Consider the following 17036-nt stretch of genomic DNA (forward strand, 5'->3'; position numbering starts at 1 on the left):
AGGAAGTCTTAAAGCTGTATAATTTATTAATTCTTTGTTTATCTGTTTATAATTCTCCAGTTGTCACATCATGTTCTGCTTTGTCATGTCTGTAATTCTGAGTGGGGTGTGTATGTGTACATATATGTAATATGTACACGTGATTAAATCATTCCAGCACAACTCAGAAATTTTTAAATCAGTAATATGAGATCAGCTGACCTTTCTGAGAAGAACTTAATGGGTCTTTGCTTGAGCAGATGTCTAGATACAAACTGAGAGCATGAGACCATTAGTCATTTTCAGAGAACACGGTGCTACTAAATCTCCTGGCCAGATTTTGTGACCGTGATGGGTTGAAGCATCTGTTTTTACAGCTGCTGTGTGACAGCTTGTGCATTCACTTGCTGCAGTTTTAGAAATGATGCAGCAGTTTGCCAAAAGGATGAGAAGAATAAATAGTAGTTTAGAAACAATGGTTTGGTTCTTTTTTGTTAAATTTAGACATCTGGCAACATATACCAAAAAGGTAAAACTTGCATAAAGACACTGACATGAAAGGATTCATAGGATAGGACATATATAACTCTATTATATAAACCTAATGGTAATTTCAGGCTCAATCCTGCAAGTTGCTGAATGCTATTGTGTGCCCCAGTCAAGTAAAGTGATTAAAATGGGCAACATGTGGCCTGTGGGCCCACATGCGATTCTGCTGGGTTCTATGTGTGACTCATAAGACATTTTGCAATGTACAGGGTTGCCAGATTCCACTACTTTCCATCTGTGTAGTTTATTTTTACTGGTATTCCTAAACTGACACACACATAAAGCAAGGGCACCAGAAGTAAGTTGCATGCTGATTGCATGTAGCCTGGATGGTGAGAGCCGTGTGCTCGCTCTACATCCAATCAGAGCACTGCTCCACTTCATTTAGCACACCCCTCAAATTCTAGGTATTCGAGCACAGTTAGCAAAACTACCCTATCCCAGAAACAAAAAACAGGATTATGTAGCACTTTAACAAGATGGTTTATTAGGTGATGAGCTTTTGTGGGCCAGACCCACTTCCCAGAAGACTGTCTTGGTTATGACAGTCTTATGGCTCATTGAGATGGAGGGCCATCCGTGCGGCCCACTCACTAGCTTAGGTTGCCTATTGCTGGATTAAAGGCATGCTTAACTTTGAGCACTTAGGTAGTTCCATTGGATTCAGATGGAACTACTTACATGCTGTAAGTTGGTTATTTAAGGTGTTGCTGAACTCTTTAAACCCTGCTCAAATTCTGATAAGGAAGGGTACTGAGAGCTGGGAGTTGGGTTCTGTGTTATAGGGGAATACTAGACCAGATACACATGGCAAGAGAGAGCAAATACTATTATGGATAGGGAGAAGAAGAGCCCCTTTCAGTCAGATGTTCCTAGAACTCCGTGTGCATCCCGGGGCCAGTAGGAAGTCTTATAGAGGCAGCAAGTGGCGGGGAAGGGGGGGAAATCGACTAGTCGACTTGACTAGTCCCTAACATCCTTAGTATAATTGTGTGGACAGAGTTGGCACCAGGATTTATTGTGGGGGTAGGTTCCTGGATGAGTATGATGGAGGTGTGTTGCATGGTTACTGGAAAGAATTTGAGGTTAGGGGGCTGTCAGGTGAGGATTGACCTTTTCCCCCCAAGGCCTATGAGTGTGAGGGATTGTTTTCCAGGATAGGTTGTAGATTGTGCATAATGTGTTGGAAGGGTTAGGGTTGTAGGTGATGACAAGTGGTGTTCTCTTCCTTTCTTCTCTTGGCCTGTCTTGGAGTAGTTCATGTCTGGGTATTCTTCTGGCTGTATCGATCTGTTTTTTTAATTCTCCAGGTGGGTATTTCAGTTTTAAGAATGCTCTAGTCTATATAGATTCTGTAGGTATTTGTCTGTGGGATTGGAGCAAATCCAGTTGTATCTTAGGGCTTGGCTGTAAACAATAGATTGATCTGACGAAGTGGGTCTTTGCCCACGAAAGCTTATGCTCCAACACTTCGGTTAGTCTATAAGATGCCACAGGACTCCTCGCCGCTTTTGCAGATTCAGACTAACACGGCTACCCCTCTGATAATAGATTGATAAATGTGTCTTGGATGGAAGCTAGAGGCATTAAGGTAAGTGTAACTGTCAGTAGGTTTCCAATATAAGGTGATGGAAATGTGTCCGTCATGTAATTGTACTGTAGTGTCAAGGAAGTGGATCTCTCATGTGGACTGGTACAGGCTGAGTTTGATGGTGGGGTGGAAGTTGAAATCCCTGCGAAATTCTTCAAAGGTCTCTTTCCCATGATGACATCTTCATCATATGAACCCAGTGTAGTGTACGTAGAGTAAGAGTGCTATGGGACGAGAGCTGAGGAAACGTTCAAGGTCACTGTAAAGATGTTGGAATATTGAGGTGCCATGCTGCTGCCCATGGCTGTGCCATTTACTTGAAGATATAAATTGTCTCCAAATTAGAAACAGTTTTGGGTGAAGACAAAGTTGCAGAGTTCTATAACTAGGAGTGCAGTGAAGTCATCAGGGATGGTATTCCTCACAGCCTGTAATCCATCTTTGTGTGGAATGCTGGTATAAGGAGCTTCTATATCCATGGTGGCCAGGATGATGTTTTCAGGAAGATTATTAATGTTTGTCATTTTCTCAGGAAGTCGGTGGTGTCTCGAAGATAGTGTGGTGTGCTTGCAGCATAGGGTCTGAGGAGAGAGTCAGTTTAGCCAGATAATCATGTTGTAAGTGTGCCAATGCTTGAGAGGATGGGTCCAGGATTTGCAGGTTTGTGTATCTTGGGTAGTGGATAGAAAACTCCTGGCCGGGGATTGGTGGGTTATTTGTATAGTTTTGTTCCTGAGTAGTATTAGGGATATTAAATTTCAATTAGTCAACAGTTGGCCTGGTGCTCCCTATGGTGTTTCACAGCAGCAGCACCCTGTGGAGCCCTATATCAGCTGGGGACTCCCCTGCTGATCCCGGGCTTCATGTAGTGCTGCTGTTTTGAAATGCTGCAGGGAGCCCAGCATCAGGCTCCACATGGCATTTCAAAGCAGAAGTGCCACACAGGAGCCCAGGGTCACTGGGCGAATCCCCAGCTGATCCAGGCCTTCATGCCGCGCTGCCACTTTGAAGTGCTGTATGCAGCCTGGGGGCACCTTAGCTGGCTCCGGGCTATACGCAGTGTTTCAAAGAGGCGGTACCGTGTGAAGCCTGGTGTCTGGCCCCAGACTGTACGCGGCGCTGCCACTTTGAAGCACCCTCTCTTCTTCCCCCCTTCTTGCAGCCTCTTTTCTGATAGAGGCAGCGGGGGTGTGGGGAGGTCTAAGCGACTAGTCCACTAGCCTGCTGATGATCCAATACGTTTTTGCTTATCGGATAATCAACTAGTTCACATCCCTAAGTAGTATCAGGGAGCTCCATGGGCAGTTGTTTTAGTACATAATTCAAATAATCGAATTGATTTTATTGGGATATACTTTGAGGTACAAAGACTGTTGGTGAAGAGAGTTCAATACAAAAGACTCATAAAGGATACATAACTTTGGAAGTGCGTTTAAGGAGGAAGTTTCAGGAAGAGAAAGTGGAAGACTGTTCCAAAAATTGAGGCACCTGAGCAGGGCTGTCCCGAATGGGTGCAGGGCCTGGGGCAACCTCCTCTCCAGTGCCACAGGTGCAGGGTCTGAGGCAACCCTCACTGCCACAGACCCTGCCCCACTCCACCCCTTATCCCTTTCCCAGGCTCTACTCCTGCTCTGCCCCACTGTGCACTCTCCCTCGAGCAATGCAGCCTGTAGTGTTATGAGGCCCTGGCGTGATGGTAGCAGTGGTCAGGGCCGAACGAAGGGGTGGGCGAGCCAGGCAGCTGCCCAGGACGCCAACCTATGGGGGGGGCGCTTGATGGCAGCTGTAAGGGGCGCACAGTGTCCCTTTCAGCTGCCATCAGACGCCGCGCACCCGGCTCTCGCAGAGCCAGCCTCCCGTCCACGCTACTGCTTCTCTATCAGATGGGTGTGGAGCAGGTGTCTCCACAGAAGCCGGTGCTTGCAAGGAGCCAGCTTGTAAGCTGGCTTCCCCCAGACCACTGGTGCCTCCTGCCTGCTGCCCACGCTGCTGTCTCTTTGAGATAAAGCAGAGATGGAGAAAAAACAGTTACTTACCTTTCATAACTTTGAGATGTGTTGTTCATGCCCATTCCACATAGGTGTGCAAATGCATGTACACAGATTGTGGGAGAGTTTTCCCTTAGTGATACCCATCAGGCCAGCAGGGGAGTCCCCTGGAGTGGTGCCGCTATAGCGACACATATATGCCCTTCCTGGCTCTCCACCCCCTCAGTTCCTTCTTACCGGAATCCTCCAATGCAGGGGAGGCGGGTGGGATGTGGAATGGACATAAGCAACACATCTCAAAGAACAGTTATGAAAGGTAAGTAACTGTTTTTTCTTCTTCGAGTGGTTGCTCATGTCCATTCCACATAGGTGAGTCCAAATCCAAACTCAAGGAGGCAGGCTTAAAGCCTACAGAGAGATGGACTGCAAAATTGCATGCTCACCATCGTGTCCTCCCTGGCATCCTGTGATATGGCTGTGTAGTGGCTTGCAAAATTATTCACAGATGACCAGGTGACTGCCCTGCAGATTTCTACAATGGGCACCTGGGCAATGAAGGTAGCGGAAAAATCATGGGCCCTGGTTGAATGGGCCCTGATGAGCAGAGCTGGCATATGTGCCAGCTCATAGCACACCCTGATACAGGAAGTGATCCAAGACGAAATAAGCTGGGCTGACACCGGCAAGCCCTACATCCTGTCAGCTATTGACACAAATAATTGGGGGGGACTTACAAAAAGATTTTGTCCTATCCAAATAAAAAGCTACAGCTTACCTAACATCTAAGGTGTGTAGAGCCTGCCCCATCCCAGAACCATGAGGATTCAGATTGAAAAAAACTTTGAAAATGACCATGTACGGAGGGTTAATCAGGATATATTTCTAAGACAAGTTTACACTTCTCCCCCTCGGGCAAAAATGCAGGATGGGGGCAAAGTCTAACTTTGTCCTTGACTGTATATGAAGGGTGCACTGTTAATGCCCACACTTCCAAGACCTGCCCGGAGGAGGTGATGACCAAGAGGAAAGACACCTTCCAGGAGAGATGCAAAGAGAGCACGTTGCCAGCGGCTCAAAGAGAGGGGTCATGAGCCTAGTGAGCACTAGGTTAAGGTCCCAGGGGGGCAGGGGCTTACGTATCTAAGGATCTACCCTGTCCAACTCCTTAAGGAAGTGATTCCCCTTGTCCTCCAGCCAAAGGACAAAGCGCCTCCACCTTGCCAGGTAAGAGGCCCTTGTAGGTGGTTTATGACTCTCCAAAAGGACCACCGAAACTCATTCCGCACTGCTTCTCCATGGTGGCCAGCCACAGAGATACCAAATTATGAGGTGCAGTGACAGGAGATTTTGGGTTGCAAAGCCTGCTGAAATCCTGAGAGATCTGGTCTGGTTACAGGGGATAAGGCCAGGAGCCACTGCACTCAGAGATTGAACAGGGCCAGGAACCAATGCTGGTGGGGCATTGGCATAGTACCAATGTTGGTACGGAGGCATGGAAATCCCTGACCCAGAGGATAATCTTTTGAATCACAAGGAATGGAGAGTAGGCATACAGCAGGCCCAAGGCCAGGGAACCAAGAGAGCATCTCCAGAGACCCCAGACTGTGGTTGAAGAGGGAGCAAATGCAGGAGCACTTCCTGTCGCCTTGGTTTGCAAACAGATCCAAGAGGGAAAACCCGCATGTGCGGAAGATGGACAGAGCCATATCCATCTTGAGGGACCACTTGTGCCCCTCGAAGGACCTGCTGAGGTGATCCGCCAATGCATTCTGGCCATGGGGAGGTAAGAGGCCACAAGGTGCATGTTGTAAGTGACACAGAACTCCCACAGGAGGAGGACTTCCTGGCACAGGGGATAAGAGCAAGCACCATTCTGTCTGCTTCTATAAAACATTGCTGCCGTGTTGTCCGTCAAGATCGAAACACTCTTGTTTCAAAGCTGTGTCAGGAAAACAGTCCACATGAGGTGAATAGTCCTCAACTCCATAATGTTGATACGGAGGGAAAGATCTTTGGATGACCACATAGCTTGAGTTTGTAGTTCCCCAAGGTGGGCTCTTTAGCCTGTGTCAGAAGTGTCGGTCACCACTGGATGGACAGGGAAGGGCTGTGGAATGGCTTCCTTTTACAGACCACCTCCTCGCACAGCCACCAGTCAAGGGACCTCAACATGTCAACGGGCACTGTCACCATGGTATCAAATGGCTGACATGCTGGGTTGTGGACCTGCGCCAGCCAGAGGTGGCGCCGTCACATCCTGAGCCTGGCAAGTAGCATCACAAGGGTGTATGCCACCATGAATCATAGCATCCTCATGAAACACAGGGCTGAGGTGATGGAAAAATGACTGGAGCCACAGAACGGCCTCCTTTATCACAAGGAAGCGAGCCACGGGTGAGGAGACTCTAGTCCGTATCAGGTCCAGACAGGCCTCTACGAATTCTATCCTTTGGATGGGGGTCAGAGTGGATTTGACCTCATTTAAGATGAGGCCCACTCTGAGAGAGGTCTCCCTGACAAGGTTTTTATATTTCAAAACCTGGGCAGGGAAGGAAGCCTTTATGAGCCAGTCATCCATGTATGGGTAAACCTGGACCCACCTTTTCCACAGGAACGTAACAACTGCCATATGTTTTGTGAATACCATAGGAAGGCCAAAGGGGAGGGCCATAAATTGATGATGATCCTGACCCACTATGAATCATAGGAAGCACCTGTGAGGAGGTGCAATCAAAATACAGAAATAAGCATCTTTGATATTGAAGGCAGCATACTAGTCCCCTGGGGCTAGGGATGGAATGATCAAGGCCAACATTACCGTCTTGAACTGTGACTTGACTATAAAGGCATTGAGGCCCCTCAAGTCCAGGATGAAAACTGCTCTTGACCTTCTGGATCAAGAAATAACGGGAGTAGAACCCCCTGCCTCTGAGGTCTGATGGAACCTCTTCCATAGCCCCAGATCAAAGAGCTGATGCACCTCTAACCTTAGCAGATATTTGTGAGAAGGGTCCCTGAAGAGGGACAAAGTGGGCGGGCAGGGGATTGGAGTGGAATGGGATGAAGTATCCACTTTGCACTGTGCCCAGGACACAGCAGTCTGCCGTGAAAGGGGATAAATTGTTGGCAAAGGGTCACTGACCTGTGGCTGGTATGCTGTCCCTGCTTGAACTTTCAAAGACTCAGCCTGGGGTGCTGGGGCTTGTTTGTGGGGCCTGCCCCTCTATCAGATGAGGAGCAGGACAGACACCTGCCATTTCTGTTATTGTTGCAGCCCCTGCACCTTGAGAAGTCTGGCCTGATTCCCTGCTGGAATAGATAGGAGGGGGCTCTCGAGAGAAAGCATCTCTACAGGGCTGGGGTATGGATGCTGTGCGATTTAATGGTTGCCCTAGTGCCTTTCAGCCTGTGAAAGCTAGTGTCTCTGTGCTTGGAAAACAGGCCTGCCCTCTTGAATGGCAGATCCTGAATAGTGTTCTGGATCTCTGATGGGATTCCAGACATTTGAAGCCAGGTTCCCCTCTGTAAGACAAGATTGGCCACCATAATACAGGACGCTGCATCTGCAGCATCCGAGGCAATGTGGACTGCTGCTCGGGACATGACCCTTGCCTTTGTACTCCTGCCTGGAGTCCTGGGGCAACAGCTCCCTAAATTTGTCCATCACTGCCCACGAATTGAAAGCATATCAGCTCAGGAGCACCTTTTAGTTGGCAATACTGAGTAGAAGATCCACAGAAGTATAGGTATTATGACCCAAGAGGTCTGACTGCTTGGCCTTCCTATTCTTGGGGATAGGCCCGGGTTGACCCTGGCAGTTTGTCAGCCGACCGTCAGGGCAGTGTGTGTGTGTGTGTGTGTGTGTGTGTGTGTGTGTGTGTGTGTGTGTGTTTCCGATACAAGGTTTAACGTCCATGTCTTTACTGCTAGGACCGGGGTCCCATCGCAGAGGGTGGCCAGCAGGCCAACAGACGCCCCGTTATATAGGAAGAGCTTATTACACCTTAGATTTTAGCTGCTAGAACACAGGGGTTCCTTCGCAGCGGGCAGCCTAGGAAAGGCTCTTGTCACCTGGGAGTGACACAGATCCAAACACCCAGGCTTTCCCTATGTCTGTCCCTTTATGACCGGCTGAAGTTCTTTTAAATTGTGCTTGGTTCTGTTATAGCAACTGGAGGAGTCAGGTTAAAGCTTAAACAGTTACAGGTTTATTAAAAGACTTATAAAAGCATATGGTTACAATGGCTATTGCTCCATTTCTTAAATGCTAGCAAATATATATGTCTTAAAAATGATCACAGGAAAAAGGTAAAGATAGAACATAGAAATAATAGCACCAAATGACAGCTTAATCTTTAAAGACCTCTAACACTATGTATATATATACTTAAGCAAAGGACCACATCCAGGTACAATTTTTACCCCTTTCTGTGCCTCTCAACTCCAGCGTGTCAGGCCAGGGCCAGTCTCTCAATTCCTAGGAAAGACAAATACGGGGTGGGCGTCCCCTCTGGAACCTCGGGAGATCAAACACCTAACCCGACCAGCAGATAGATGGTAGATTGACACTCAGAGAAAATGTGCTGCTGGACCCATCTATATACCCCTGGGGGCCTGTATCCTCTTTCTTATCTAAGAGGCCAAATTCTACTGGTCCATTTTGTGGCGCCAGTTCTTACAAGCAAGTTTCAAATTAATTTACACTTGCAAGAGAGATAACTAAATTGTGAGTACTAGACATTTTTTTACTGGGCGAGAGATTCCTCCCCCCGCGGATGGATGTGTGTTCGTATCAATATGGGTTTGAGTCAAGGGCACTCCTTGGCAGCCTCTTGGTCAGCAATTGGCATATCTCTGTTTACAGCCATTCATGGTCACAGCAGCCTGGGCCTTCTGCTCTGTGTGCCCTGTATGCTCCAGGCAAGCAAAAATGGATGTTACAAGGGGGGTTCCTGTCTGGCTACACAGTTGCACTTGTTAGTGGTCTGCACCACAGTCAAGCCTGGTCATGGCTGTGAAAACAGGTGTTTATGCCCTGCCTGTGGGGAAAAAGTACCACCGGTCAGCCTTCTTATCCATGGGCAGCATGGAGAAAGGTGTCTGCCGGAGGGCTTTTGTAATTTTGCCCATCATCTTGTTCAAGGGTAGGACCACACAAAACCAGGCCTCAAAGTTGAGAATGTCCACCATCAGGTTGAAATCCTATAGCACCTGCTCAAGCTGCATGCTAGACTGTGCCAGACTCTTGAGAAGGTCCTGGTGAGCTTGAGAATCCATTGTTGCCATTGATGGAGAAGTCAACCCCAGGGCCTCATCCAGGGAGGATGACGAATACTCACGTACCATCAAGTCCTCATGCCCTGAGGTCACTCTGAAGCCTAGGATGGAGTGCAGTGGCTTAGAGGGCCCTGATCTCTAGCCCTTTCCAGCGAGGGCCTAGTGGAATTCCTCCAGTTTGACGTCCCCATGTCCAGTGCCAGTGATCGGGGCAGTGGCATGACCAAGGGCAGGTCCCGAACACAAGGAGCCTGCAGTGGATGGGGCATTCCTCTACACTTGTTGAGAGACCCACGGGGTCCATAAAGGTCACTGGTCCGGATGTTGCCTTTGAGGTGTCCAGGTCTGCTGCTCCAATTGGCCCAAGGCACTGTGGCGGTGTGAGCAGTGCTGTAAGCAGGAACAATGCCAGGACCTGGAACTGTTGCCGGGATCTGGAGCAGTGCAGAAACCACCAGTGGCACCAGGAGTGTGAGGCCGAAGCCCAGGATCGCACCAACTCCTCATCAGAGCGCATGGCGGTGCCAAGAATGGGGCCGCTGAGCTGTTCTGCGAGGAACAATGGACCATTGCCGCCAGCTTGCCTGGGTGCTAGATAGGTGGCATGTCATCAAGTGCTCTGGTGCTGCAAGTTACACCACCAGATTAGGGGTCCTGGAAGTTGTGCTCTTCCTTGAGTCCCGGGAGTGCCTCACTGCCAGTGCCATGGCCACTGTCAGTGCTGTTACTGGCCTCAGTATGTGCACTGGCGAATGCAACACCGTATGTGCTGCTGGCCTGAGGCTTTTGTTGAAGATGCAGCTGTTGCCAGTCTTAATGATCATCTGCCCGGGTCCTGTGCCGACGTCTCATTGCGGGCATGGGACCGATCATGGTGCACCAAGGGCAGTGAAGGCAAGCTTGAAGTCAATTGTATCAGCTCTCATGCCATCTCAACAGTGTCCTGAATGGAGAGCTGATCAGTGAACACCAGCTCCTCCTCTGGGCTATGCTCAGTTGGCCACTCGTGGGCCCAGGAGCAGCAGGCTTTGTGGCCAGCACCACTGCAACAGGGTGCCCTGACTGGGGGGTGCACCACGGACGCATGCCAAGGTGGTGATCTGCCCTTTTCCATCCTCTTCTTACGGAGCACAAGTATTTGAGAACAGTTCCAGGTAGAAGGGCATCTCATTAAGGCCATAGAGGAACCCAGTGCCTCATGCTACGGTGTGCTACGGGACTCCAGTGCCATGGCCAGTTGGAACGCTGACTCCATCAGGAGTATTTTCAGGCACGAGTCTCTCTTGCTGGGTCTGGGACTTAAAACTACAGCAAATCTTTCAGCTTGCCGGGATGTGAGCTTCATCCAGACACTTCAGGCAAAAATCACATAGGCTTAGCAGAGCCTGCAAAGGGCTTATAGCTGTGAAGCCCTGGCATGCCCCAGGGGCAGGACGGTGCACAACATGAACACTAACTATACAGATAAAGCAATGACTTAATAACACACTGACAGGGAAAGCAACTTGGAGAACAATGAAACTCAGCTAGGTGCTAACTAACTGCAAATACCACTGGGAGCCCGCTTGCAAACAAGTGAGAGCAGAGCTCCAACAACCGTCAGGAGCAATAACAAGGAACTGAGGGGTGGAGAGCCAGCAGGGGGTATATATGTGCTACTATAGTGGTGTCACTCCAGGGGACACCCCTGCTGACCCAATGGGCACTATTAAGGGAAAACTCTCTAACAATCTGTATATGGCATGCACATATCTATGTGGAATGGACATGAGCAAGCACTCAAAGAACTTTTTTTGGGTCAGAGGCCACTGACCCACAGAAAAATCAGGGACTGCACAAAAGTGAGACTCAAAACAACAACAAAAACCAACATCACTGATGTGGTCCCCAGCTAAGAGTGTTAAGTATTGTTATAACCAGGGCTCGACAAACAGCTGTTTCTACTCACCCATGGCGAGTAAATTTCTGTTGGTTGCTCCGTTTGCCCGCTTGCATGCGTGGTGCAGGGCTGGCGAGTAGATCTCGCTGTGGTTTGTCAAGCTCTGGTTATAACCAAGAGTACAAGTAGTTCATTATTCCAAAAAAAAAAAAAAAAAAGAAAAAGATTTGATTTTGGAAAACACAGCCAAACATTGGAAATATTCAGAAGTCAAGTAACCTGCATGTGTTTGACAATTGTACCTGAATCTAGTGTTTTCCAAAATGTTTTGCTCGGGCTTTTCATCATCATGTCCAACTGTTATTAATTGCTTGTCTTCCAATATCACCCAAAAGACTCTAGCAAGATTGAGGTTTCATTGTGCACAATACTAACATAAAACAGGAGACAATAATACCTCCTCTCTGAGTTTAAATCTAAATAGACAAGGCAGACAAAGGATGGGGGGAGGCGGGAGAAGAATGTAACTGGGTAAATAGAGTGGTGGTTTGCAAACACGCTAAGAAAGAACGTCCAGAGTTAAAACCTGTAGAAAATAGTTTGATGATATGATTGGTGCTTGCCACCTTGTAATCTTTAAATTGAGTGGTTTGTACACAAGAAAATACTGTGATTATATATTTAATATTTAACAATATAACAATATTTAAATATTCTTGACTTGTACCTCACTTGGCAAGGAGACTTAATGAGATTGTTTTGTAATTCATTAACTAGAAAATAAGCACTGTAGATTTCTATGGAGTAGCAGTAGGACAAATCAAAGACATCAGTTTTCAAAATGTTCAGGTTCTGTTTAGCTTTTTTCAGATATAATATGAAATATTCATAATGTGAGCAAAATATTCCATTCAAGGTAATACTTTCTCTGTTTTTTTGTAATTAAAATTTTTCTTTTTCTATATTCAGCTGGGAGGTCATTAATTCCAAACCTGACTACAGGCCCAGAATAAACCAATGTATTGCAGATGCATTGGTGAATTTATTTGTATTTCTTCAAGAAATGTCACATTTCAAAGAGAAAAACCCTGGCAAGGTAAGTTCAAAAAAGTAAAATCAATATTTGTATCCTGTTTTATCAGGAAGTGTTATATCTCAGCAAACTGGATCCATGTAGAAGAAATGTCGCCAAAGAGAAAAGTTTATGGCAGCAGAGTTCCCTCCCTCCCCCACATAGCTGCTGGATTCTCAGCCAGCCACTGTATAACACCAGAATTGGTGCAGTGGTCAGATCAAAGGTCCATCTAGCCAAGTATCCTATCTTCTATTAGTGACCCATCTGTAAAAATTATTGCCAGTCTTCTTTGTCTTGGCCTTCCAGCCAGGTCATACAGTCAGAATGAACAAGTGTCCAACAGAACAGTCTGTCCACCCTCGTGCTTTTGGCCCTTTAAGTTCATCCCTTTGCTCAAGCTTCCAAGAAGGACTTGTCCCCTTCTTGGGGCTTAAGTTAGTCTTCTTTCCCCCACTCTTCTCATTTTCAGAGTTTATGCCGTTTTATTGGTGAGGGAACTTGAACTCACCACATTACTAGAGACCCTTTAAACAGCTACCACATACTATTCAGTTAAATGTATTGCTGTTACTTCTCATCTGACCCCTTTATCTTTATCAATATTTCAGGGCCAAAATTTTCAAGTTCAGTTTTCCCTGCTAATTCAGCGATGCAAGTGGGGCCTGAATTGTACCCTGGCTAGTCCTCAGACTCCCTTGGCCACAAACGAAAACTTTCCCACCCAGCGACTGCCCTACTAAGGCTCTGCACAAAATATTATCTGAGCCTGCTGGGCTTAGGTTGTTACTATACCTTCTAGTCAGTGGAGGACCAGATCTTTCTAGTTTTCAAAATGGCTGCTTCCAAGAGGCCTCTTTAAGTAGGCCTGGAAGGCCCATCTTCATTTGTCTTTTCCTTGCATGTTGCTCCTTCCTCGGGCAAGGTGCAGCAAAGCAGTGGGGCCTCCAGCAGAAGGCCAAAAGGTCCTGGTACATTGTCACATCTGTCATTAAATATTGCTGGGGTAATTTTGCTCAACTGTTCACATGCAGAATTTGCATCCCACAGAACTTTTTCCTCAAAAAATACATTCTGCCTAAGAAGTGCTACTGTTTCTTATTTCACCCACCAGAGGCTGCTGTGGTACCAGAACAGTCAGCAGCATGAACACAACCATTTGTTCTGGCACCACAGTGGTCTCCAGTGGGCAAAAGGCAAACATGCAGTACCTTTTGAGTATATTTAGTATATTTTAGTTTTTGAGGGCTCAATTTAGCCAAAACTGATTTTAAAGGTACATTCAATTTTTTCCTCCTCCCCTTTCTCTGACAATGGCACTATATTGTTGTTAAGAGCATAAGAGATTAAATATGATCTGATATTGGGTGCTTCTCCTTCTTAATTAAATGAGGAGATAAAATTGATTAACAGGCTTGTAAATTCTCAATTTTCTAAAAATAAGTGCTTTAGTTTGGGGGAGGATACATTCCAATTTGTAAAATTCAGTTAACCTATGGAGCAGTAACTGGGCTATCAGAGCTGGGCATAATACAGCCAGTGCGCTGGATCCAACCAGCCCAGCCCCTGGATCTAACCTGCCTCGCCCACCTCACTTCACTCAGAAAAGAGGCTATGGGCCCCTGTTTGTCTTTGAACAGCTACAAGCCCAGGGTAGGAGGGATAGCTCAGTGGTTTGAGCACTGGCCTGCTAAACCTGGGGTTGTGAGTTCAATCCTTGTGGAGGCCATTTAAGGATTTGGGGCAAAAATTGTCAGGGATGGTACTTGGTCCTGCTGTGAAGGCAGGGGACTGGACTTGATGACCTTCAAGGTCCCTTCCAGTTCTAGGAGATAGGCAATCTCCATTAATTTATTTATTTATTTATTAGGGAGGAGAGCCTATGCACTCTGCCTCTGCTCCCAGCACAATCCTGTTGACTGGCTTCTGGCCAATGGGAGCTGCCTGTTTCTAGAATAGGCAGCACACAAAGCAGTCCTTTCCATTACTCCGTTAGGCTCATCACTGTTCACGTGGCCCGGTCAGCTGGGGCAGGGGCAGGGGCAGGGCAGACAGGGAGCCTGCCTGAGAAATCTGCTGGTCTACTGCCCAGGAGAAACCCAGGTACATCTCCTGGTCAAAGTCTGCCTTTGGCATCCCTCCCTCCCTCCAAGCCTCTGCCCCAGGTCACAACAGTTCCCTTTACCCAAACTCCCTACCAGATCCCATGGCCCCTCCTGTACCTCATTACCTTACCCAACCTCCATCTCAAACCCCACTCCTTCTCCATTGATACCATGGAAGAGTGCAGCCCTTGACCACTTTCTAAACTCTTCAAAAATCTCATAAAAAATGATTGACCACACCTACACTATATAGTGTTGACAAGTGCCAAGGTTTAGCACTGTATAAGATGTAACTATATCTAGTTTTAGCTAGACCTTGTCAGTGCCTTCCTTTCATGATCATCAAAATCAGCCCCAAGTCTTAAAAAAATCCAACCAAATTGTAGTTTTCAAATTGCTTTTGAATATGGTGATCTAAACCAGGCTCGCACAACATACGGCCTGCGGGCTGCATGCAGCCCGAAGGGGCTCACTGTGTGGCCTGTGACGACTTTCGGAAATAACTTTCACTCTCCTCTGCCTCCCTCCTCTCTTCCACTCTCCTCTACTCCCCTTTTGAATGTGGCACTCTCTTGTGCCTCTCCCCCTGACATCAGGGACGCACGCATGCTCTGGCCCCACCCTACGCCTGTGTGCGGCCCTGCCCCCACTTCCAGCTCCCACCCCAGGACTCGGCCCCCCTGCATGCCTCTCGGCTGAGCAGCTGCTTACGCAGCGCAGACCGCTGTCAGAACGCCGTGCTCCCCGTGCAGCACGGGGGTCAGCATTGTTGGAGTGTGGGGCGGGTCGCCCTCGCCGCCATGGGGTGGCCCTGCCCCATCACAGCTCGCCAGCTGATAAAATCTACGCCCCATCGATATTATAACGTGTATCAGTTATTTCTTCTCTTTGTGTGTGACTGAGTCTTTCCCTTGTGTGTGAATTTATTCAACAAAATCTTGACACGCATGGTGGGTTTTCTTGTTTTTCTTTTTTGGCTTGACAAAAATTTTTAGCCTGCGTTTTCGGTATTTTCTGGGAGAGGATCTGGCAGCATTACTTGCGGCCCGCAGCTGTTTTCTTTGGAGTAATTTGGCCCTCGCCGCTTTCCGAGGTGTGCAGGCCTGATCTAAACCATTGTATTCACTGTATCCAGCTTTTATCAATGGTGATGACCAGAAGGTAATTAACGGAAGGAACGAAGGAGGAAGGAAGAAACCTTATTTTTATACCACCTGAGACATAGCCTAATCTCTGAAAAATATTTTATTTAACGTTTACTTTAATACTTGTATTGAAATTATAATTGAAAAAATCTCCAATTTTGTCCTTTTAGACTAGATTATTAGCCTGCTTGGGAACTGTTTGTATAATAAAGTATAAATATTAAATGTCATAGTAATAGACATTTTAACTGTCATCTCTCTGATCTCTTCTGTTTTCAGTTTTGCCTTTTGATCTGCAGTTTGTGTACTTTTTTCACTATCGTGGGTAGTTACATTCCAGGAGTTGTACTTTCCTACTTTCTATGTAAGTATAGTCTTTTTTTTTAGCCATGTCATATGCATGTTGTATGTTCATTATGCAGTGTAACATGCAGTCTGTTTTAAAAATAAGCTCTGTATATGGATCTTGACCAATGATGGTTTTGTATGACAATCAGGTTAAGTTTGTTAGTTAAAGTTCTGGTGAAACATTTGCACAACACTATAGTCTCTTTCAGATAGTGATGTAGACAGGCACATGTTTATGCCAAAATAAAACATGATTATGAATAAAAATAAATGCTACCATAACACATTTTCTGTTAGAACTTCTGCAAACACTTAGTCATTTGGTGTAAGTATCATAAAATCATAGACCACTAGAATTGGAAGGGACCTTGAGAGGTGATCAAGTCCAGTCCTCTTCCCTCATGGCAGGACTAAGCATCATCTAGATCATCCTTGACAGATGTTTATCTAACCTGTCCTTAAATATCTCCAATGATGGAGATTCCACAACCTCCCTAGGCAATTTATTCCAGTTTTTAACTACTCTGATATTTAGGAAGCTTTTCCTAACGTCCAACCTAAACCTCCTTTACTGCAATTGAAGCCCATTGCTTCTTGTCCTATCATCAGAGCTCAAGGGGAACATTTTTTCTTCCTCCTTCTTGTAACACACTTTTAGGTACTTTAAAGTGGCTATCACGTCCCCTCTTGGTCTTCTCTTTTCCAAACTAAATAAATGCAGGTTTTCTTCAAGTGCATGCTCATGACCATTGTATGTAGATGTGTATGCACTGCATGCACAGATTATTGGAGACTTTCAGTAGCAGTACCCGATGGGCCAGCAGGGGAGCCTCCTGGAGTGGCGCCACTAGAGCGGCACATATTTACTCCTGCTAGCCCTCCACCCCTCAGTTCCTTTTTCCCACATGTGACAATTGTTGGAGCTCTTATCTTGGTTGCTTGCTAGTGTGGTCCCAGTGGTATTCACAGTTTAGCACTTAGTTGAGTCCATGGTTCTCCAAATTGCTTTCCCTGTTAGTCTGTTATTAAGTTGTTGTTATATATTTATAGATCGTAGATGTCTTCATAGATAGTGTTAGTGTTGGGTCAAGGTTCACCCAGTG

General features: G+C 46.7%; 1 protein-coding gene across 4 annotated transcripts in view; it reads left to right on the top strand.

Annotated features, from left to right (window-relative positions):
- The window catches only part of RETREG1 (reticulophagy regulator 1), a 139046-nt gene that overhangs the window by 90122 nt on the left and 31888 nt on the right, over window positions 1-17036 (top strand). For all 4 annotated transcript variants that reach the window (XM_075921450.1, XM_014579878.3, XM_075921451.1 and 1 more), the window contains 2 exons: window positions 12233-12359; window positions 15865-15949. In XM_075921450.1, the coding sequence (XP_075777565.1) occupies window positions 12233-12359; window positions 15865-15949 (212 nt within the window). The remainder of the gene's footprint in view (window positions 1-12232; window positions 12360-15864; window positions 15950-17036) is intronic.

This window comes from Pelodiscus sinensis, chromosome 2 (assembly GCF_049634645.1).
Source record: "Pelodiscus sinensis isolate JC-2024 chromosome 2, ASM4963464v1, whole genome shotgun sequence".
In the NCBI taxonomy this organism is placed as follows: domain Eukaryota; kingdom Metazoa; phylum Chordata; order Testudines; family Trionychidae; genus Pelodiscus; species Pelodiscus sinensis.